Below are 24124 nucleotides of genomic sequence, written 5' to 3' on the forward strand. Positions count from 1 at the left end.
ACCACCAAGCAACACAGATCTGGTTCTAGGACACGGGGGCAAACATGTGCTGGTCACATCTTTCAACGAAATCAGTTTCTGGAGCTTAGCACGCCTCTCTTCCCCAGGGCGCAGGAAACGCGCGTCTGACCGCGGCGGTGCAGCAGGAGGTGTCTGCGGAGGGGTGGGGTGGGTGGGGGCAGCTGCGAGGATCCCCGCGGCTGCCGCCAGCGGAAATGACTTCGAAAGCCCTCTGGGGCTGGGGCTCCCCGGGGCTCCCACCGCCCAGAGCCCACCTCTCGGGTCTCCTCCCCTCCACGCCCTGCTCCCCTGAGGGTGGGGATGGGGGTCCGGGGCGCCACGGTTCTTGCCCGATGTTGCTGCTGCCCAAGCTAGTTCTTAAACCTTTTTTGAGCCGGGGACCCAAAGAAACCTATGGACCTTTTCGAGATGGGGCAGAAGTTTGGAGGAAAATACCGTTTGAAAATGTTGCCCAACTCTCAGGGAACCACGAAGCTGAAACCCAGTTAAGATCCCCGCGTCTAAAACGCCTGGATCGGGTGAGTAAATGAGGCGTGGAGTTCAGGTCCTAAATCCGGTCCAGGACGAACAGGCGCGGGGCGGGCAGGGCAGGGCAGGGCAGGAAGGTGCTCCCAGTCCTCGGCCCCGAAGCAGAGGGCTGTCGGGGAGAGGGAGGGCCCGGAGGAAACAGGAGACGGAGAGGGCACGGTGGGCGGGGGGCAGAGACCGCGGGAGGGGACGGGGACCGGCAGAGCCCGGGTACAACGCGAGAGGGGAGAAAGAGGAGAACGAGGGGAACCCTGCTGTCCCTTCCTAGGCAGCGTCACCGAGCCCTTTCCCGGGGGGAAGCGCGGGCTCGAGACCGGCTGCGCCCGGGGCCTGCGCCTCCCGCGTCCTCCGGGGCTGGGCCAGCGGGTCCAGCGGGTCTGCCGAGGCCGCGGGCTGGAAGGAGGCGGGCCACGCCGCGCTTTCTCCTCCCCGCTCCTCCTCCTGGGGGCGGGCCCCCGGGATTTGAGCGGCGGAGGACCCGCGCCCCCGCCCCCGCGCCCCAATTCAAGAAGCCGCTCCGCTACCCCGGCGGCACAGGGCGCCCGGCGCGCCTCGGAGCGCACGTCCCGCGCCTTCTCCGCCCGCTCGCTGGGCATTATGCGGCCGGGCGGCCGAGCCCCATTCCTGCTCCTCCAGCTCCTCCCGCGGCCCGAGCGGCGCAGCTCTCGGCAGGCGGCAGCGTTGCTCAGCCGAGCGCAGACGGGACCCTCGCCGCGAGACCTCAGCGACTCCTAAAGTCAAAAGTTGGCGGCCGGGGCCGGCCCCGCGCGCTCTCCGCGGCAGCTGCCTAGGCCACCGCGCAGCCAGGGCGGGCAGAGGGAAGGGAGCGGGTGTGGGGAGGGGGGAGCACCATGCAGTTTGTATCCTGGGCCGCAATGCTAATGCTCCTGGTGCGGGACTTGGCCGAGATGCGGAGCCCAGACGCCGCGTCCGCCGTGCGCAAGGACAGGCTGCACCCGAGGCAAGGTAACGAGGCTTGGCCCTGGGACCCCAGCCCCTCCCGAGCTGCTCCCTGGCGGGGGCGCCCTGAAACCCAAGCTCTTTCCTTTTCCTAGAAAGAACTGCCTCTCTTTTTGGAGCCGCTCTCCTCTGGGCCATTTCCAGCCAAGCCTAGGGAGACGCGGGAAACAAAAGTAGCTACCCTCGCCTTTACTTTGGCCTAATCCACCCCTGGCCCCAGATTAAAGTTACTTATGGTAGCTGGGGCCTCCAGATAGGGCATGCTTTTATTCAGGATATTTGTCAGGATCTGAAATTATTTTATGTATCCTGATTCGCTCCCTGTCTGCCTTCCAGTAGTCCCCTCAGCGCCTATCACAGTTTCTGATTTGCTGTTTCAGAGTAGGTGCTCAGCAAATATTTGACCACTGATTACAGGTTAAAGGACTGACTCCAGCGGGCTGGAAAATAAGTCAGGACAAAGCTCCCATCTTCGTTTTAAGTTAAAACTTGCGGGAATGGGAGTCACAGGCTCATATATCTTTGCATCTATCTGCAGTGAAGTTATTGGAGACTTTAAGCGAATACGAAATCGCGTCTCCCCAGCGAGTGAACGCGTCTGGAGAACCTTTTCCCACGAACGTGCACTTCAAAAGAAGGCGACGGAGCATTGACTCTGCCTCTGACCCCCGGCCTGCCTTCGCCTCCTCCTCTTCCTCCTCTACCTCCTCCCAGGAGCATTACCGCCTCTCCGCCTTCGGCCAAAACTTTCTATTTAATCTCACCGCCCATGCCGGATTTATCGCGCCACTGTTCACTGTCACTGTGCTCGGGGTGCCCGAGGTGAACCAGACTAAGTTTTATTCCGAAGAGGAAACTGAACTCAAGCACTGTTTCTACAAAGGCCACGTCAATACCAGGACGGAGCACACGGCCGTCATCAGCCTCTGCTCGGGAATGGTAAGCGTGCCCTCTGCGGCCCCGTCCTCGGGGCAAGACACTGTCGCTCTCTAGCCTGGAGATCTCCAGCCCCGGGGCTCTGCGCCGGCCTTAAGTGTTACTGAGAAACTCGCGTAGGTCCTGGATGGGAGGGAGTAACCCCTGCAGGTGCGCTTACACTCGTGAGGGTCGCACGGTCCGCCCCCAGGGGTGCTGGAGGGTTCGGAGCATTCGGCCGGCCAGAATCGCGCAGCTGTGCGTGGCCCAGCGCTGGCCTGGAAGTGAGCTTCCAGAGGGAGAAGGTTGCAGCAACTGCGCTTTCTGGCAGCAATCTTGGCGCCCCGGAGCCGAGCGAGCGAGTGTAGGTCGTATCCGCCCTCTCCGCACTCCCAAGCTGGGGCTGTGCGCTGACAGTCCCGGCCTGGGACACCGAGAGTTGCCCTGCCTGCTTGGAGGACGCCAGCGCGTAATCCGCTGTCTTCGCGGTCTCTGGGGCCTTTTATTTCGCTGCACCGGAGCTCCGGCAGCCGAGTGGATTGACAGAGAGGCCGTCCTGTCCGGGTGACGGAAGGGTGGGCCCAGGGCTCTGAGGCGGGGACGGGGCGGAGCCGGCCTCCTACCCGGCGACCCCGGGGAGGGGGATCGCAGAGTCGGGGTGCGGCGCAGTCCGACTCTGCACCCTGGTGGCGGGGTGGCCCGAGACGCCGGGACACTGGCAGGAAGCTGCAGAGGCTGCCTGGACGTAACCTCGGGTCTTCTGGAGAGGTCCCGGGACTCGGAAGAACAAGTCTACAAAGCACGCTTCCCTCGGGACGGTGGGCGGGGCGTCCAGATACGCATTTAGCAAGAGATACCCAAGAGGGTCCCTGTAGCGTTTCCCGCACCCCATTTGCCCGCCGCTGAGTCTAACAGGGCACCCCCGCGCCTCCCGCGACATCTGCGGACTCAGAGGAAGGCTCTGGTCCCCCGAGGGTGGTCCCTGACTTTCCCGGGCTACACGCGCTGCTGGCACGCGCGTGTGACGCAGAAACTTTCGCAGGCAGGCTGTCCAGCTCTGGGCGCTGTGCGCGCAACTGTCTGATTCACTCTGTGCCCAAAACGGGTTCATTCTTATCCTGAAACCCCACTCTACCCCCTCCCTTTTCTCAGTGGGCGTTTGGGTACTCACCCGGGACCTTGACCTGTCCCCCTGGTGCGCTGCGGATCTTGGGTCTTAGGCTCCAGGTTCCGAGGTTGCACCCTTCTTCACCTCATCAGCAGACCGGGTAGAGGAAGGCAAGCTGAAGACTGGGCAGGGGGCGGCCTGGCCTGCTAGGGTGGAACAAGCAGATAGGCGCCTGCAGCCCCCAGCAGACGCCCCAGTCTCGGAGCCCACAGCCTTGCAGAGATTGTTGGGGGTAGGCGGAGACGTCTGTTTGGCGAGGAGGAGGGGATGCCGCGTTGAGTCATCCTGGTCCCCAGACCAGGGTCCAGGACGCTGGAACCCTTTAGGCTGTAAACAGTTAAGGCCTAGGTGGGCAGGAGGAAGGTGTGGGCCTCCGGAGAATCAGTGTGCCCCTGCAATTCAGCATCGTCACTGCCAATTCCAGGACCGCTTGACAGGGCTGCCTGTGCACGTCAAGTCTGTAAACAATCTTTACTCCTCCTCTCTCCCCGCCTCCACTCTGCTGAGTCCTAGTGGCTCCAGCACTTGATTAATTACTTTGCTGCTCAGGACCATGATTTCCACTGGTAGTTTTAGGTGCTAACGCACACCTGGTCTCTTTGGAGACCGAGACTGGGCTTCGGAAGAGACAGCGTGAGTTATGATACCGCGTTTATATATTGCGTTTAATTTGCAAGCTGCCTTTTTTGGAAAAAAGGGCCTAAAGATGTCTTTAAATTAAGTGAGCTTTTTGTATGTTCAGCCTTAAAGGAGCTTCAAAACCTCTACCTCTTTGTCTTCCTTCTGGGCTATTTCTTTCCTCCGCAAACTTATCATTTCTGAAGTCATCACAGATTTCTGACACTTTGCCCGGTAATTCCTCTGGGAAAATCTTTTCTTTCTTATTGTAACCCACTCCCCGCCCCACACCCGTCAGTTTTGCTGAATGCCCTCTCAGATGAGCTGTGCTTCTTTTCTGAACACCCCTGCTCTGGCCCTCTTATCTTCCCTCTCCTTAGGGGTCTTCTCAGTCTCTGCTGGGCCCCTGCCCTGGAGTCTAACTGCCACACTGTTCCTAAGATGATTTTTTTTTTTTTTTTTTTTTTGTATTGGGGATCGAACTCATTACCATGCTCTTGCAAAGCAGGCACTTATGCCGCTGAGCTAAATCCCCAGCCTGTTCCCATGATTTTTGTAGCTCTCCCTTGCCCAGTGAGCACTCACCATTTATACTACACAGCTTACCTGGCTCAGAGCCACATGCCAGTCTCCTCTCAGATATCTGCTCACCGAGTTCCTACATTTCAGGCCGTCTGCTTTATGCTCCTTTCTCTGAATTCTGTCCCCCAGCTTCACAGGCTCCAAACAGCTTTTTTAAAAAAGCGTAGTTTCGCGTCCTCTTCCCCAGGACTTGCTGTCCCCCATCCTGTCCTGGACTCCACCTGTGTCTCAGGATGCTGCTTGTGTCCACCTTCGTGTACAAGTTCTTGGCTACATTCCTTTCAGTTTTTCCTAACCAGTCCGGAGAACACCTATCAATTTCTCTCCCACGCTGGATTCTTGAATACTGTACATCATTAGTCCATATATTGGAATCATTGGTCACTTTAACCAAGAAAAATACTTGTGCCCAGAGACCGTTTGATTTTGATACCACATTGGTGCCATTTTTGGAACACTTCTGCTTGTACTGTGGCAAGCACTTATTTAGATAGTATTTTAGCCAAATCCTCACTACAACTCAGTTCTTGAAACAATCCATTTCACTGACAGTGATACTGAGGCTTTGAGAACTCACAGCAGCTGAATGGTAGAGTTGGAGTTCTACCTTTCTGCCCTCCATTCTGATCCACTGGCCAGAGATTGTGCCTGTCTTCCCAAAGAGAACTTCAGGGTCCTTGCTCTTTCTTTAAAGCACTAGACTATAGTTAGAGTCCTGGACTCTGCACTGGCTCCTCTATCACTGAAGGGGAATGTCAGTCGAGAGGCTTTTTTCTTGTGCCTGGTTTTGTTCATTTACCGGTTGTAGGTGGCAGGTCTTCACTGAAGCAGTGCAGACACTTTCTCAGTATTGGGGTCTCCTGTCTGCTTCACATGTCTCCTGTGTGTTCCCTGCTCTGTGCGTGGAGAACACCAGAGCTGCGAATGACAGCAGACAGAGGTGCCTGACAGGCTGGGTGGCGACAGATGTGTTAGTTTTTTTTTTCCCCCTACTAAGCAATCACTCAGTTTCTTGCTTGGATCACATGAGAGCTAGTGTTTCATTTTGTTTTGCTTTTAAACCAGTGCTTCCGCTGTCACATGGAGAACTACTTTTAAATCCAGATTCTGAACCTCACCTCTACAAATTCTGAATCTATAAATCTAATTATAAAAAACTCCCCAGACACTTTTGATGCTGCTTGGGTTTAGGAACCAGTGTCTCATGTTTGTGGTTCTTATGCTTTATCAAGAGAAAGAATACCTGGGAGTTCATTAAAATCATAACCCCCAAGCCCTACCCAGGAGCTCAGGTGTGGGGAGTACGCAGTTACTTGACTTTTCCAGCAGCTTTGGTGCTGCTGATGTTAGGACGGTGATTTTTCTGTGTGCTTAGGAAAGGGTAGAAGGCAGAAGCCTTCCAGTGTGTGAAACGGGAGAGTGGAGGAGGAGATGAGAACTCAGTTTCTTCCTTTAGCACTACTGACTGGCACGGTATAGGATAGGATGGTTCTTGGTGTATTCATTATACTTGGTTTGGGCAGTTCAAGGCTGAGTCATGTTGGATCATTGTAAGACAGTGAATGGGGAGGGGAGGAGAAAAAGTGATCATTTTCAAGTGTTTAGTCGGATGGATAAAGCAAGCTGAAGCCTGGGGTTAGAGACCAATACCAGCAACAAGACACTGCTACATGATCTAAGTCCCTGCAAGGTGTCAGAACCCTTTGCTGAGCACATTATTTGGGTTATCACTTTTAATCTGCATGACTAACTTTTACAGAAAGCATCTTTATCTCCAACTGACAAGCAAAAAACCTGAGTCTCATAGCAGATGGGAGGGTAGGTGTGGTGTTGAGATCAGAAGCAAGGTTGCTTCAACCCTGGTGCCCATCACATCATCCTCCCCAGGTGTACAAGGGCTGCAGGTGGTAGCACCAGAGCACACTGTGGCAAAGCTGGGCTTCCTGAACTTGAATCCGTGAGAAGCTTCAGTCAGCCAACTTCTTCCCCTTGAGCTCGGATGTGTCTCTAGCTTTCCAGGCAGCCTTAATACTTAGACTTGCTTTTCCAGCATCCTGTAGGAATAATATGACTGAAATTTGAATGCCTTGAAGAGCAGGCACAATAAGCTAGAGTGAAATAAACCACTTCTCTGCATATGTCACAGCATTTTATATTTAAGCAGCCCTCGTGGGAAGAGGGATTGACTAAGATGGCCCTGTCTCTAATTAGACTTATGCCTTTGTTTTTTTTCCCACTCATTGGCTGGCTTATGTTAAAATCACTTCCTTGTCTCTTTTTATTTGCAGCTGGGCACATTCCGGTCCCATGATGGAGATTATTTTATTGAACCACTGTTGTCCATGGATGAACAAGAGAATGAAGAGGAGCAAAACAAACCCCATATTATTTATAGACGCAGCGTCCCCCAGAAGGAGCCCTCCACAGGAAAGCATGCCTGTGACACCTCAGGTATGTACTTTTTGGTTAAGCAGAGATCCTGGCTGTCAGTTGAGTTGTCTGCCATCCTGTGGGAGGTAGCACTTTTGCAGTCTGTCAAGCATTATTACCCTGCTATCCTCTCCTCAGTCCTCCTGTGAGGTAGATGGGTGCTCCGTGCAGATACGGAAACTACAGGGGTGATTAGTGGCTTGTTGAAGGCTGCACAGCTAAGAATTTACAGGGTCAGAATTTGGATGCCAAGCAGTGACTCCGGTGCCCTTGGGTCAGGGCTCTCTTTTCTGCCGAGATTGCTTGTTAAAAGACTTAAAAGACTAAGCTTTGGTAATTTCTTGAGGCCATGATAACAGTATCCATGATCAGGAATTGCTTACAGTTTATTTGTGTCTGCTGTTCATTTGTTCTTGTAGATTTTTTACCATGTAGAATTACAAATAATCTTGTAAACAAGAACATACATGTTTGTTAGAATTTCATCTACCGACTCCAATTTTGTTCATGTTCTGTGCTTTCGAGAGATACAGCAGTGGACCTGTGGGGGCTCTGTTAGTTGAAGTTCAGGCAAATTCTTGGGTGCCCACTGCTGGGTTTCCTTCCATTCCAGCCAGATTGCTGCAGATTTGGCAGCAGCTGTCAGGCCGCTCTAGGGATGAGTCAGTGGATGCCTGGGAGAACTCATCCTTGCCTGTGTTTCTCAACCCGTCACTGTCTTCCATGTCTGGTTGATTGCTACCTAATGATAGTTACTATGAGAAATTGCCCCTCATTTGGACCCCTGTTTTAGTATGTTTGTTAAAGTGTTCTCAAAAAAAGCCAAAAATGCGTGGGCTTTCTGTCTCTTGAATCATGTTTTTCTCACTGTTCTTTATTATAGTTTCTTGGGGTCTTTATGATACCTCCAAGTCAGATCCAGATTCACGGCCAACAGTGATGTTCTCGGAAGCTTCTCAAAAGACCACTGGCTTTATTGTCTGTATCCAGTTCTGTTGTGACAGCATCTGGTGCTTTTCTCTTGGAAGTGCTATCTAAAGAGAATCCATTAGTAAATGCTAGCATTAGCTGCTCTGTGAGGGAAGTAGCCAGGTCTAAGGGCATCATGAGTCTTTGGGCTCCCTGTGATCTTACCGCCAAGGCTAGAAGGAAAGGAACCAAAGTCATGTCAGTTAGACTCAAGCAACTGGAGAGCTGGGCTGGATGCTATACTCAGACACAGTGGTTCTAGGAGCTCTCATGATATGCACCTTGCTGGGCACCATTCGATCTCATGAGCAAGTCTTTGTCATGTGTTTTGGCCATCCTGTTACAACCATCAAACTTTACTTCCCAATCTCTACTAGCAAGAAGGTATTTTAAATGTAAATCTATGTGTAACATGAGCTAGAAAGGAACTACGTAGTTTTTCCCTTCCTATATATATTGATAAAATCATTGAAGAGTAATGTTTGATGGCATTCTTCTGCCCCAAAGTTACTACAACACAACGTTTTAAAAACTGTGGTACATTGTTTTCTCATTCCTGTTGACATTGTGCAAAGTGTGTTCCCTCCTCGATTTCACTCAATCTTTACCACCCACTTACAGGCTCAGTCAGTCCCATTCTTACCTCCTTGACAGCGGTAAAGAAGTTGAGACTGAGGCCCAGGGGGTCAGAGAACTGTCTGAACTCCAAGGCCCCATCCAAGGGAACCCGGGCTTGTCTTATTCCTTGACTCACATAGGCTGTGCCAGAGCCTGTGAGGTGGGGTACGTCTCAGCACTGGCTTTCGAGAAAATATGCAGGAATCAGTTTAAGTTAGCAGATACTCAGTTCTGGGCTGGAAGACAAGTCATTGTCACATCCTATTAAATGCATAAGGAAGAACATTTTTAAAATTTAAAGATTGAGGACAGTGGAACATGCCTTCTTTTTTCACAGGCACTTGAGAAAAATGCCTCGCGTTCATTTTGCTTCTGGTATTTGCTGGATGGTGGGCCATGTGGCATGCACCTCCCCTCCTTCACCTGTGTGGTGAATCCAGGGCTCAGCATTTGGGTTGGCTCTTGCAGACTCTCCTTGAACTCTGTTCCCCTTGGCTCTCCCTTCCAGCTGTTTCTGCACCCCTTTGGATCCAGGTGCAGGAGGATCAGAACTTTGGAGTATACCATGATTCACCAGCACCATTGTAAGGATGGGCCAACAAGGCACAAAACCCGCCAAACCTAGGCAACTGGTGCAGGGCAGTGAATATAGATTGGGAGCAGGAGTAGCTCCTCCTGCGGGGGAAAGAAATTGTCTCGCTGAACAATGCATTCAGCACCAGTGCTTTCTCTCCCAAGCAAGAGCTGTGGTTGGTAAACTCCAGTACAGCTCTGCAGAACCTGGGAGCCTCACACAAAGCAGGTTCTTCAAAAAACAACAACTAATCCACCTAGCAGAGAAATGAGATGGAGCCAGAATGAAGATCTCCCTAAGTGCTCTGAGTGACTGAGGTGTTGAGCTAGCTCTGAGTATCTGCGGAAGTTGGGTGAAGGCAGTGGTCACCCCCCAGCTTCTGAGTTCTGTGTACTTGACTTCCAATGTCAGTGCTTTCTACACTTTTTCTCTCGCAGAGTGGTGGACTGCTCAAGCTGGAGGAAACCATAGCAGTCAGCTCTCCCAGACACTAGTTCTGCATAGGAAACAACGTTGCAGGATGTCAAGTTAGATACTGTTTCCAGTGTGATGCTGTCTATCTTTACTGCCACCCACCCCTGCAAAACTTTCCCACGCTGTGCTTGGAAGCCAGCCCCACAAAGTCCCTGCTGACCTCCCTGCCTGTGTCTGTGACTGCTGCTGTGGGAAGCAGGCAGAGCAGGGCAGGGCAGGGCAGGGTAGGGCAGGGCAGGGCACCCTGGCTGTTGAATGCTGCAGTGTACAAATGGAAGCCTTGCTTATTTCCGAGTCTTGGTGTATCATTTTTAGAAACAGCTTGTGAGATAGCTCAAAGCCATCTGTCAAGTTTAATGTAATAGAAAGTTTGTGGGTTTAGAAAGGGTCCTACAACCTTGTGTATTCATTCATGTGTGTGTGTGTTTTTTATGTAGCCACCTAGTGAACAACTCCTTTGCCAGGAGGATAAACAAGGAACTGCCCGTATTCTAACTATTTGGGTGATGGATGCCAAACACATTTTAGGAGACAAACTAAACATAATGTGGACCTTCTGCTTGACCTAATTGAATATGAAATAATGCAGGCTTTGAGGGCAGAATTTAGCAGATGGTAGGCAATTACTGAATGATAATTTTTTAAATAAATTAATGAAAATGGAAAACAAAACTCTGCAGTGAGGGAATGAAAACTGAAAACACCAAGCCCAGAGGTGATCAAGTAGAGCTTTCAGGGAACCGATACTGGGAAGGTTTATGGTGCTTGCTCTAGCTGTCCTGCAAGTCAGCAGCAGGCTGGGTGCTTTCTGCCCCAGTTTTCCTGTGTCCAAGACAGCTTGTTAACACTGGAGAGTTTGAAATTGGCCACTTTACCGCCCTTGCTGGATTGGCTCTGCTTTACCATCCTCAGCTATGTGTATGTACATGTGGGATCCTTTGAGTGTTTATTTGCCTTTCATTCTGTTTGTCAGTTCTCCGGCAGTGGGCTCGTCTTCCTACAGCACACCTTGGTGACTGCCAAGTTCCTTGCTACTGGCCCTTTAGGCACACACACTGAGCTTGCGGTCTGCAGCTCCACGCTCCAGAGGTTCCCCGGGCAGCCTGGTGGGAGACCAGGGGAGAGCACGTTGCTCTGGCGAGTGGTTCTGCTGCTACTGTGCACTGCCAGTTTCTAGTTGAAACCCTTAGTTGTGCCTCCATTTGACCCTGACTTCCACAGAAGGAGTTGTGGTTCTTATCAAGGAGCAAGACAGCCTTTCTGGCAGGGTTGTGTGTGAGAGAGACAGAGGAGGACATTGAAGGCCAGTGGACAACACCGTGTTTTCCTGTTACAGAAACTTCTCCTTCATCCACCCCTCTCAGCAAAGCTGGTTGTTTTTTGTTCCCTGGGGCATTTAAGGATTATACATCCCCTGACCTCTCAGTCCCATTTCTAAGGAAACAGATGGACAGTTGTATGAAGGTGTTTCTGAGCTACTCAGTAGTAGGTTGTTATAGCAAAAGCAAGAAGGAGCCCACCGGCCCCCAGGAGGAGCCAGTAACTATGGTGCAGACCGTGATGGGCCCCCCTCTCCGGCTGTGAGATGCCAGCTCTGGTTCACCACAGCACACACGAGAGCACATGCATGAGCCAGTAATAAACTCCTGTGTGTGCGAGAGACAAGGCCATCTTTTAAAATGGTAAGGTGTGTAAAGAAAGAAAAATGGAAGCGGAAGCATACAAATAATAACTGATTATTTCAGGTTGCCAGGAACATAGACAGTCTTTTAAAGTCTTGTGTTCTTGTGTATTTATGCTCTTTTGCTGTGATTCTGTAACAGTTTCATAATTACAAAATACAGTTTGCACATGAGGATAGGGGCTTCTAGGTATTTTGTAGCCCATGACACTTGTCACTGGAGACCAACCGCTGATGCAGTGCTGTCTCTGACTGAAGATTCGAGGCTTTTCTTTTCAATAGCTTCTCAATCAGACAGCTAACTGTGGCTACAGCTTGGGAGGCCCAGAACCGGTTGGAGCTGGGTCTTTGTCTCAGTTCAGCTAAATGACCTCCCACCTAATAGACCTGAGTTGGCCACAGTTTGGGGAACACACCCTGGCTTCCTGCTGGGCTCTAAGCCTGCCAGCAGGAAAGCCAAGGACACACAAGGGGAGATTTGGAGCCCTTGTGTGTCTGGGCTGTTAGGTGCCTGTCCATGTTGCACACACTGTGTTTTGTAGTACAGGCCTTCAGCTCTGTGGGATATGGATTAGTACCCTGTCTTACCGTTGAGAAACATTACAACTCAGAGAGAATGAGCAATCTGTCTAAAGTCACAGAGCTGATAAAATGGGTCTGAGCTTTGAACCCAAGGCCAGTGCCATTGTACTCGATGTTACGCCAGATAGCAAGAAAACAAGGTAAAGGATGTCATTTAGGGGGCCACCCTCACATTTCCAGAGCAAGTCCTTGGACTTGTGTTTAATTTCCGGTCTTCACAGGACCTGCTGATGGCTCACACTTGTTGAACATGTGTGTTTTAATCCAGCTGTCACCCCCATTGGCAAATGGGAAAGCAGACTCAGTCCATCAAGCAACTTCCCACGGCCCCACTCTCAGGACCCCTCCTCTGTCCTGGTACAGGTGGAGGGATTTGCTGGCCCATCACCGGTGCATTTGGCTGCCTTTGTAAGAAGTACTCTCTGTGCGTAGCTGCCCGCCTGGCCTGATCTGGCTTCAAGAAGGATTCCTGTGCTGGAATTCCCACTAGGGCTAGTAACTCCCAGAGGCTGGTGTCTCCAGCAGGCCTCTGTGGGGCTTCTCCTGTTAGCCATTAACCTCTTGGATCCCATTAATAATTGAACTCAGGTTAGTGAGTTAGGTCAGTGGCCCTGGGAGTTGGCCTAAATGGAGTGGGAGACAGAACACAAGGGGCCCGAAGAGGATTTTAAAACAAATCTGTGAGAGCTTATGGGTGCAGACAGTGTCAGAGCCTGGCCTGACCACATGGTACAGCCAAGACTGCTCTGGGCATAGGGAGCTCATCGGCGACATGGGGCCGGAGCCCACCTGCCTCCACACACTGCTCTTTCTGTGGCTGAAGACCTGGGTCTCTCAGTCCCTCGGCCCTGGAAGGTGGGAGTAAGCAGATGCAGGAGCTGTGGGCGAGGCCCTGAGGGAGCAGCCCCAGTCAGTGGTGCAGTCCACCAGTGGGAGGAAGGTGCCCTGTTAGACATAAGGGGGCACAGACTTGGCCTCAGTATGAGGGGCGCTGGTGAGCCCTGCAACCAGGCTAAGGTCTGAAGCTTTAGGATACTCACTCCTCTTTGGACTTTATCATTTTGTTTGATTTTTTTTTTTCATCTATCCCATTTTGCTTGTTACCAGTTTAATTTTGTATTCCTTAAAGACTGTACGTGTGATAGACAGTCAATACAAGCAGTGACCTAGAATTCATTGTTAATTATTAGAAAATTACTCCACGATTTCCTCAGCTTAATCTGCTTCATGATATTTATATAAAATACTGCTCTTCTTTTTTTCTTTTTAACACTAGTATTAGTATTAGTAGTGCATTTTCCAGTGAAATCAGGGAGAGGTTTCTACATACAAAGAAAGTTTCTACATAGAACTCATTCGTTCATTTGTTCTCCTTCATTCACTGTATTTTAAAATTGTTCATCTTTTTTTAACAAACATTTTACTATGATCATCTTCAATCATATGTAACAGTAAAATGACCCACTGTCCATATGTTTGTCACTTTCAGCAATGCCTGTGAGTTTTCCACACTCACTTTTTATTTTTCTTTGCACTGGAGTATTTTACAGCAACCCCAAGATATATTTATCTCTAACTATTCCACTATATGAAAGTAAGGATATTTTTCTATGTAAACAAAAATTTTTTCTCAGGGTGAGCAGAATTAAAAGTAATGTCACAAAGTAATACAGTATAAGTAATCACTTATACTGTATCTACATTAGAATTATCCTGATTCTCCCCCCCCACCCCGTTCCCTTTTGACAGTCTTTTCAGTTAGGTTGTGATTTAAACAAGGCCTGCATGTTGCGTTTCCCTGTTGTCACCTACGTGGCTGTTTGTTCACTTTGCTGTCCTCTTTCTGCTGTTAAATTACTGTTTTCATTCCACATTGCTTTTAATTCGCCTTGCTTTTCCTTTCAACTTCCTTTGGTCTTTGCTTTGTCTTTTGTCATCTTAAGATTAGGCTGCAGTGGCAGAGACTCCAATGGTGACCCAAACCCAGGGAGGCCCTGGCCACTGAGCCGCTTACCGAAGTCATTTTGTTGAGCACAGAGGCCCTGTGGTTGAGTGATTTTTGATGTTTGTGTGCAGAACCCTGACAGCCTTGTTGGCTTTTTCCTAGACAAAGCAGTACCTTCAGCTTATAATACTGACATAGAGCACCTTTTCCAATGCTCGAATTGAACCCCAGAAGACCCAGGTAGCCACTGGAAGTGGAAAGTGCCAAGCTGGGGTGCCAGCTGCACACTTGGCCCCAGGGCTCGGCGTCTTTCCTGTCTTCTTCAGGACAACTATGGGGAGTTGCTGTCTCTTTCCCTCAGAAACCCATCCTCTGCAGAGGAACACAAACAGTGGGTGGTGCGGGTACTTGCTGACTTGTTCAGCTCCCCACGAAGCACCTGACACAGGTTGGGGTGCTACTTGTTCTCCTTTAGAAACACCCTAAGAATCAGAGAAGCTGAAGGGGGCGCAGGGTGCTTAGGGGTTAATTCCAGGATCCTTCAGGACCATTGGTCTGTTTTCAAAGTAAGATACTGTAGAATTCCTTGGTCTATCTCCTATGATAGCATAAGTCCACTCATTTAATAGTATGCTATTGTATCATGCAGTCAAGATTTAAAATTTTTAATTTCGTGTCTACCAGTTTACTTCCTTATTATAATAAAAATTGTCATGGTGATGCTTATAGTCATTTCTGGGTGACTTGCTCGTTTTGTATCTGAACCAGCTGTCTATTTATGTAACTGCCAATAATTGATATATAGAAAATCACTAAAGGAGCCTGCATACCTGCAAGGTATGATGTGAGATGCATCCTGCGTGAGCCTGGTTAGGCTTTGAGAATGAATGAAGCAAAACTAGGGGTAAATGTTGATGTAATGTTTCCATTTCTGCTGATTCTTAATTATCACTATGTATTTTCTGTTAGTTTTTCCTAGTCTTTTACTGCAATGCCTCATATACAGAAGGTTTCACACAATACCATACATGCAATAGGAAAGTACAGTGAGACATAGTGTACAGTAGAGTCAATTTAAGACAGCTGCACAGAAATGGAGTAGGAAAGGCTTTATTTAGCATTTGTGCTTCAAAGCCATCATCTAAGACAAGGGAATAGGCCTGTTGTTGTTTTTTATGTCTCATTGGTACCCAGAAACATGAATTTCAGTATCCAGTGTTCTGACAGCTCCCAGGTGAAATCAGTTACAGGGAATGTCCTGCATGCTTAAGAATACAAATATGGCGGCTGGGGATTTAGCTCAGCGGCATAAACGCCTGCCTTGCAAGCAGGCAGTCGTGAGTTCGATCCCTGGTACCGATAAAAACGAAAAAGACAAAAAAAAAAAATAAATAAATAAGAATACAAATACGGCTGGAAACGTGACACGCTCCTGTAATCTCAGCACTCAGGAAGGCTAAGGCAGGAGAACTGCAAGTTGAAAGCTGATCTAGGCAGCTTAGCAACTTAGTGAGATCCTGCCTCAAAATTAAGTAGCTTGTGGGGCACCATGCCAATTTTGTCATAAAGGCACATTATTGTGGGTGTGTAATACCCATGCTATTCTTTACAATATTTCTATCGGTCAATTATTAGCTTTAATTTTATGAGTTTTAATATATTATATGAATACTTATCAAGAAAAGAATTGAATTTTTAATATATAATGAGTGTTAGTAAAATAGCATCAGAATTTTCAACACTGCCTTTTTTTGGTGTACAGAGTCTAAAAAATAACAACAGAAATAAATTCTTTTATGGACAACAATGAAAATACTAATAGAACTCTGTTGCAAAAATAAGCTTTGCTTTAAGTGTCACACTCACAGCAGCCCTCACCCATGACAACTGCATGCTCTATGCACACGTCTCACAATGACAACACACATGCTTAGCTTTCCTTTCCTATGTGGCAGGCCATTCTTGTCTTCTCATCTTCTGTTTTGTCAGGAGCTGCCTCCTGTACTGTATAAAGTGCACTTAGGAGGAAAATAAGAAGTCAATAAAATAAAATATCAAGTACATAATGAGTGTTTAGCATAGACATCAGCGTTTTCCCATCAGCTGTTTACCTGCTTACAAAGCCTAAAAGGTAGCATCAGAAATAATAACCTATGTGAACATCAATGTAAATACAGACAAAAGTCTATCACAGGAATAACTGTTGGTTTCAACTGTCACACCAAGTCTGTCTTCACACACGAAAGGTGCATGTTCCATACACAAATTTCACTTACACTGAGAGCGCATATGTTTTGTTTTCTTGTACTTTCTCATAGGGTACGTTTGATATCTTTTTTGTTTTCCTGCTGGCATAGTAAGTTTTTGTGATGCGGCATTTGCCTGTTCACCTGTCAACTACCAGTGTGCTCCACAATTTTTTTTTTTTTTTTGCATAGTTCCTTGGGCAGAAACATTGTGTTTTTTCTCTGCTGTAAGTGATCTCCTATGAGTTCCAGTGTAGTCTTCTAAGAAAATTTCTCTATGACATTTTGCACTTGTTATTTTCTTTGTAAACTATTAAACTATCAAACTATTTATGCCACACAAGGTTAGGCTCAAGTAAAACACCACCATTAACCAAAGTTTTGTGGTTCGAGTGCCATTGTAGTTGCTGGTAACTCAAGGACAGTATTTACTCTGTCTGTGGTTTTGTTGTAGAAAGTTACCATCTCAGGCTTCCGTTTTGTCCAGATTTCCCTATCAGTATTTTCATCATAGTGCAGTGTTGACATCAGCAGTACAAGTTTGTTTTTCTTTGCTATATGCAAGGCCAATGTTACATGTTTGTGAAATCTGAGGATTGTAATTCTCTGCATTGAAATTGCAATATTTCATTTGGAATTTCTGCTGTGTTGCTGGGTGTATTTCCTATGCTGGTCAATTTCTGCTCTGTTAGCAAATGCAGTATCAGCTGCAAACTGGTAAACCAGTTGTTAGATGCCATGTTTCAGTTAGTTTGGGAGATGGGAGCATCCTTTGGCTTATTACTGTGTGAATAAAGACCTGGTGAGTGAGCCCCAAAGTAAATTTCCAAATTGAAAGCGTAAGTCTTCATATACTTCATATAAGGGCATATACCATATTTTGAATGTTTTGGGGGGATATGCTGCCTAAAGCTATAGCAACCATGAAGCACTGCGTGACATTTATCAATAGTCAGGTATTCAGATGTTATGTAAATTGCTTAACAGACACCCTGAGCCATGAACAGACAGCAGCCAATCTGTTCTTTTTCTTTCTTGGTGGTGGATGGTTTTATCATCAAATCTCAGGAAATTCTGAAGATAACTAAATGTCCTCATTGTCATCCTTTGTCTATAAACCTTGAGCCCACACCGATCACTCTTCTGTAAGTTTTTTTTTTACATTCCTGCGCTAACCTTGAGAAAGCCCTTATAAGTGCATCAGATCTATGAATGCTTTCCGTTTAGCTGGTGAAGTGTCATAATGAATATGTTTTTGCATATGACTGTAGGTGCACACAGACATTTTACTTGTATTTCAGTATTTATGTATTTCATAACATGTAGCATTTTGTTTGTCACAAACTCAATGGCAATGCTGGCATTCCAGCAAATAGGTTTCATCTCTGCCACAATCCTCACTATATTTTTGGACCTAGTTCTAATATTGGGCCATCCCATTTGGTTGTAGGACCATTTTGTACGATTTTGACTAATCAAATGTGTATACACATTGCAGTTTTCTTTGTCATCTGAATCAAAGAGATCTGCATTCTCTGTATTTGTATATGTGCTTGTATAAGTTGGTCAATTTTTGCTCCATTTCACTGTCACAGGAACTTTGCCTCACATGGCCAAGGCCAAAGTCATTATCATCTTCAGCATCCATGCATGAAAGATATGATGCTTGACTTTTGACCTCATATCAAACTTGGAAATTTGGTTTTTCATGCGCCATTGTACTGAATTGGTTTGCTTCTACCAGAAAAATGAAACCCACATTCTACTATGGTAAAGTACATGTTTACATAACAGAAGAGTGGTATGGGTGTATTTTACCCTCCATGATGCTCAGGTAAATATACACAAAACCTGTTAGAGCATAAATGGGAGTAAAAATCCCAGTTTGACACTTTTGTACACATGCACACACCTTACAGTTCTTGCTACCAAGTGGATTAAACACAAGATTGCTTTCTGTATTCCCCAGGCACAGCTGCTGAGATGCACAGCTTTTTACTGTGATGCTAGAGTACAAATTTACAGTAGAATAGGAAAGTAGGGGACTTTTTTTTTTTAACCCAGTGTTATGTTCTATGGGTAAATAAGGGACCTGGGATGTAGCTCAGTGCAAAGGCCTACTCACTTCCTAGCACAAGAAAGAACACAAGTGTGTACATGTATATACACTCTGTTGGGCTTTGCCCCTTTTAAAACTTAGGACATAAATTTTCATCATTGTTGACTTTTACCTTTTCAGTTATTAAGAACTCATATGTGTTTAGTAGGGAAAGAAACTGTAACAAGAACTTACGTTCTAGCCTCATTCAAGGGCTAGCCTGGTGGAAGGATCAAAGCCCAGAACTGCCTAATTATGGAGCTCCAGTGAATGGCAGTTTAGGTCTCTGATCCCAATCCTGTGATCTCTCCAGGAGGTGACACAGGAAAGGCTGCCTGTGGATAGTGCCTGGGAAGGACATGTTCAAAAGTTTGACTCTAGTGAGGTTTGGGGTGCACCCCTGGGTTTCAGTGTAAGGACAATTGAGAACAAACTTATGACAGTGTTCTAGGTCCTTTCTCCAGCCTGTAGAAAAAGATAGTAGCCCATTAGTTCATTTAAGAGATGAAGGTGTCATAGCAAGAGCTGATCAGATAGCCACAGAACACTTATATGTAAATAAATCAATCAAGCTTTTGTTAGCTGGGCCAGGGTACTGGGGAGGCCACCTGTCATTGAAGGATGGCACGCACTGGTGGCTGCTCACTATCAGTGGTCACTGAGACATGGACACCAGGATGACAAGGGCCTTGTTGCAGCTCCTGGTGTACAAGTGCTGCACACTGGGGGACTCCTGTATCAAAGGAATATGGGAAATAGCTCTCAGATAAGCTCACAGCTTTCACTTCACAGATGAGGAAATCGAGGCACAGAGGGCTTGAATGACTTGGCCAGGGCCACACAGATGGGACGCAGTGCAGTGGGGATTTGAATCCTGGTCCTTTTACCTCCTAAGCCCAGATATGAGCAGCATCTTGTATCCCAGACTTGCTGTATGTGCCCTGCATGGCTGGACAACTCTGTCCTCATAGTTCCCAGGAAGCCCTGATAGGTGCCAATGGCCCTGGCGAAGTGGTTAACTTTGGAGGTATTGGGTGTGATAGAATGTATTGTTGCCTTTGGCTTTGTAAAACAGTGGCTGCTAGAAACTCTCAACTTCATGACTTGTATTTTATGTCCTCAGGAAAGTACTAGTGGACAAGGTCCCAGCTGTGGCACAAGGAGCCTGAGAGGCATGGGTGTCCGTGGACAGCACTGGAGAGGGCACCCTGCAGGGCAGAAAGGCCCATGCACACATACTGTGGAGGGGTGGAGTGGGTCTAAAACAACACTTTCCTAAGAGTATTTTGCAACATATTAATGACAAAGCAAAGAATCCCTTAGTAAAATACAGGCCCAGGTAACTTGGGCATTTTATTCTACTTCAAATGGACATTGTTTTAATACGTTCGCAAGTTATTTCTCCTGTCTGTCTGCTCATTAGTGAATCAAGATGATAATCCCTACTTCCTGGGGTTTCTGTGACAATAGTCAAGCTAATCGTTATGAAGGACAGCTCTCAGCAGATGTCTGCATGGTCCATCCACCTCACGGGTGCCGTCCCTTTTTGGCAGTCTCTTCCAAGTGTGCATTTACACAGTCTCCTTCATGTTCTTGGGTCTCTAAGAGTGTGCCAGTCCCCACCTCTGCCTCCTGAAAGGGCAGAGATTTGCCTTTTATGGGTAAGCAGATGTAAACTGGTTCTTTTCTTGAAGGACCTCTCAGAGGTTTTAAAACACTCCTGTGCATGGTGAACTTTCTAGATGTGAATGTTGTGTGTTTTGCAAACCTAATTTATTTGTTCTTGGAAATATCTTTTAGGATGAATCTTCCATAAACTGCTCTTAGAAACATTGTTCATAGAGGTCCCGGCCAGCCAGCTGCCCCCACACCTACAGTGTCCCCCATTGTCTTCCAGAGAGGGGCTATTCTGTTGGAAGCATTGTCCATGCAATGTAGACACAGGCACAGATTGCTTTTTCCTTTTTAAGAAGCACCTCATGGTATGTCAAGAGAAATGGGCTTGGAAATAAGATCCAAACGTCATCTGGGGAATTCACTCTTGTTTGTAAAGCTAGCAAATCAGGGACCCTAAAAGATATTAAACTCTGATGAGTTTTCATTCATACATATTAGAGGTGTAAACACATGGAGCAATCTCCCAGCCTCCTCAGCCCCTTCTCGACCCAGTTCCTAGAAACATAGTGCTCCTTAGTGCTGAGACTTTCATGGATCTTCTCCCCTTCCCTCCCCACCTTCCCTCCCTTCCTCTCCCTCCTCCCCTTCTCATTGGGCTTCTTTATTCCTCTGGCCTACTGAGTCGCTGTCTGAGGTCTTCATCAGCTACCTCTGAGCACACAGGAGCCACTGCCAGCTCCTGCTTTGTGCCCCTGCACCACCCCATTGGAGGTGCCTGGGAAATGGAACTGGGCTTTGCTGACTGTCTCCACTGCAGTTAGACCTGACTGTTTCTCTCACTGTCCATGTGTATAACTTGTTGTCTGGTTTGGAAGTTGGTTGTTTAGTTCTCAAGATCCTTCCTTCCCTCCCAGGTTTCCTCCCCTCCTTTCCGCCTCTATCTTTATAAGATTTTTTTCTAAAATAGAATTGTTTTGTTTGAAAAACTATAATGCAGAGTACTACTTTGAAAAGAGATATGCTTTGCATACTGCTGGTGAAACAATAGCCCCTGATCGTTACTCCTACCTCATTAAATGTTTAATGGATCCTTCCTGTGTGTCACTCCTTGCCCTACGTGGATTTTATGCACTGTCTTTTATCCTTCAAGATTCCCCTTTGCTGCGGTAATTGCTACCATTATTCTCATTTTATAGATGAGAAAACTGAGGCTTCCAGGCAGAAAATCACCTAAGAAAGTGCAGTAAGAGTCCTGTTAGGGCCGGGAGGGGAGCCCAGGGGGTGTGACCCTGAAATCCACTTGGGAAGTCACAGAGGTCCCTGTTTGGCTTCCTCTCCCAGTTGAGCTTGGGTGGAGCAGAAGAGTGTGGGTTTGCTCCCGAGTTCCCGCCTGCTGCTGTGCTCAGCCCAGTTAGACCGGGAGGTCACAGGTGGCTGGTTTGGTGCCGTAAGGAAGTTCAGTTAAATTTTGATCAACCTTATGAAAATAGAAAGCAATAATTAACTTCCCACCGTTGATGTTAACTTGCGAACTTCAGCTCAGCTCCAGTCGGTGGGAAACACTTCAGTGAGTAACCAGTGAATACCAAGGCCTGGCAGTTACTTGGTAAGATAATACTAGTTTCTTAGTAATGTACAGAGCATTCCACACTGCACTACACTGAGAAGTGAAAAGCATATTTGAAGCATTTCACCATTTAATCGGTAAATAACTGTAAAAGTATTTGGCAATGGTTTTTCGTCTTAAAAGATTTCTCCCAAATTTTTATAATATTTTATTCTTAAGGATATAATCCAAGTTATTCTTGTTATGTTTGTTTTTTCTGTCATATGTAGGCCAGTGAGCAGGGCATGATGGCATATTTCTTTAATCCCAGTACTCTGGAAGCTGAGGCACGAGGATGGCTGCTACATGTGAATTCAAGGCCAAACCTGAATTATGTAGCAAGACCCTGTCTCAAGAAACAAACAAACAAACAAACAAAACATACCTAGGCTCCTACCTTACACAAAATAGCTGTTTAAGAAAAACTTTTGAATTAATTCAAAGGAATTCTGTGTCCTTTCTCGAGTTTCAGAATAACCTTTAAACGGAATAGACACATATAAGAGAAAACAGGGAAGAGAAAGGGCCCAGCAGAGGTCCTCTGCAGAGGACTGCAGGTGGAAGCCCAGCGCTCAGCCCTCCTGGTTTTGTAGCTGCTGCTCTTCACGGGAGGGCACTGGCAGGGCTGGAAGCAGAGTCAGGTGCAGTCCGTGCCCACTTGAGAGTATAAACACGCATACCTTTGAAGTGTTCTTGTAAGCCAGAAAGTTAACACCTCTAGTCACACTACCTTAAATGGTTCCTTTTAGTTCTAACTCCCACTATGATTTTATGACTAGTAAAAACAAAACAGAACCAAAAGATAGTAACAGTATTTACTCCTTCCTGCCTGTGCCCTGGGCACTGTGCTAGCACTCTGTACGCTTTATCACCATGATCGCCGTAAGTGACTCTGAGAAGTGCACATGGCTCCCATTCACTTTGAAAGCAGGAGAGGAGGCCGAGTGAATACAGTGACTGTCCAGGTCGGAGAGGATTGAGTTGGCTCTCATTCCCTCCAGCACGTGAGTTCCTGCAACACCAGCAGCGGGCGTGGAAGCATCGTCACTTCCATCAGGACTGCTTGTGAAAGTCGCCTTGAACTGTGGTCCTTTGAACGCTATGGTAGAGCTGCAGTGCCTCTGATGTGGTGACAAAAAGCACACAACTGCTGAGTAGAGCTTTTCTTTGACTTGCCTACATTTGCTTGCATGTATATATGAGGTTCAGATTGTTGAGATTTCCTGCATCTGTAAACATACATATGATTCTGGAGGAATCAACATGCTATCTTAGGATGTGAACCAGACAACATTTCTCACAAGCTATTTAGGAAAGCAAATGTGAGAAGTTTTTGAAGACTCCTCAAAGAAGAAACCTGTGAAGTAATGTCTTGTTTCTGACTGTCTTGTTTAAATCTAGGAGGCAAAGCCACAAGGCAGAACAATTTGGTACTTGCTTGGGATGGTAAACATATAGTTCCTGTATGAACTGCCATTCTACCCCTGTGCATATACCTGAAAGAACTGAAAATACAGGCAAACCTAATCTTGTGCATGAAGCTTAATAACAGCATTGTTCAGTTGGGTTGCCGGAGACCCATCAGTTGATGAGCAGAGAAACATAACACGTTGTTCGCATTCGGTAGGCTGTTGGTCCATAGAAACTAATATAATACTGACTGAGTGCTGTAAGTTGAATGAACCTGCAAAACTTGATGATAGGTCAGTGGTGACGAACCTATGTCACACATGCTGCAGCCAGCTGTTTGTTATCATTAAAAGTTCTGGAAGGTTTACCATCACTGTGCTAGATGAAAGAAGCTAGGCATGAAAAGCCATGGATTGTAGGAGTCATTTTATATATAACACTCCAGGGTAGGCAAAGCCATCAGTGGAACGTGTAGGTTAGTGGGTGCCAAGGGCTGGGAAAGGGGAAGAATGAAGAATGACTGTGGAGAGGAATCAGAATTCCTCTGGGGGCAATGAAAGTATTCTAACATTAGTAATGGCGATGGTTGTTTATCTCTGTGAATATGCTAAAACTGGCTGCATTGAGTACTTTCAAAGGGTGTGGACATCTTATCTTAATGAAATTATTATTGAAATGTAATGATAAATATAATGCTACCCATGAGAAAAGAAACACAAGAATGTGCAGACCATTTGTACTATGCTTTCCATAAAGGTAAAATTTCATTATTGAGGCCATTGTTACAAAACTTAGCAGCAAAGTGACACTAAGTTCCTGAAACACTAGTCTTCATTGCATTATGCTAAAAGGTTACTAACCAGAGATGCATCCTCACAGTGCGTGCTCCCCTGGCAACAGTGTGTGCTCTTTTGGTGTGGTGTCTGCAACCGTAGCTCTTTTCAGGGGCAAGAAGTTTTACAAGAGACAGTGTCTGTTTTGTACCATTTCCGGTGCTAAATTCAGAATTGCTTGTTAAAATGGGCAATGTGCTAGGAATTTGGAGGACTAATTAGGTCAATAAATACATTTCTAACTCATTA

The 24124-nt window shown here is 47.1% G+C and overlaps 1 protein-coding gene across 11 annotated transcripts in view; it reads left to right on the forward strand.

The window, feature by feature from the left end:
- Nucleotides 1–1382: 1382 nt before the first annotated feature.
- Nucleotides 1383–24124, forward strand: part of Adamts9 (ADAM metallopeptidase with thrombospondin type 1 motif 9) — a 141161-nt gene continuing 118419 nt past the window's right edge. For all 11 annotated transcript variants that reach the window (XM_023561654.2, XM_003480147.4, XM_063257128.1 and 8 more), the window contains exons 1-3: nt 1383–1515; nt 2048–2448; nt 7081–7243. In XM_023561654.2, coding sequence (XP_023417422.2) covers nt 1401–1515; nt 2048–2448; nt 7081–7243 — 679 coding nt within the window. In that variant the 5' untranslated portion in view covers nt 1383–1400. The remainder of the gene's footprint in view (nt 1516–2047; nt 2449–7080; nt 7244–24124) is intronic.

Source organism: Cavia porcellus, unplaced genomic scaffold (assembly GCF_034190915.1).
Source record: "Cavia porcellus strain 051 isolate PalLab524CR breed Dunkin Hartley unplaced genomic scaffold, mCavPor4.1 scaffold_10, whole genome shotgun sequence".
In the NCBI taxonomy this organism is placed as follows: domain Eukaryota; kingdom Metazoa; phylum Chordata; class Mammalia; order Rodentia; family Caviidae; genus Cavia; species Cavia porcellus.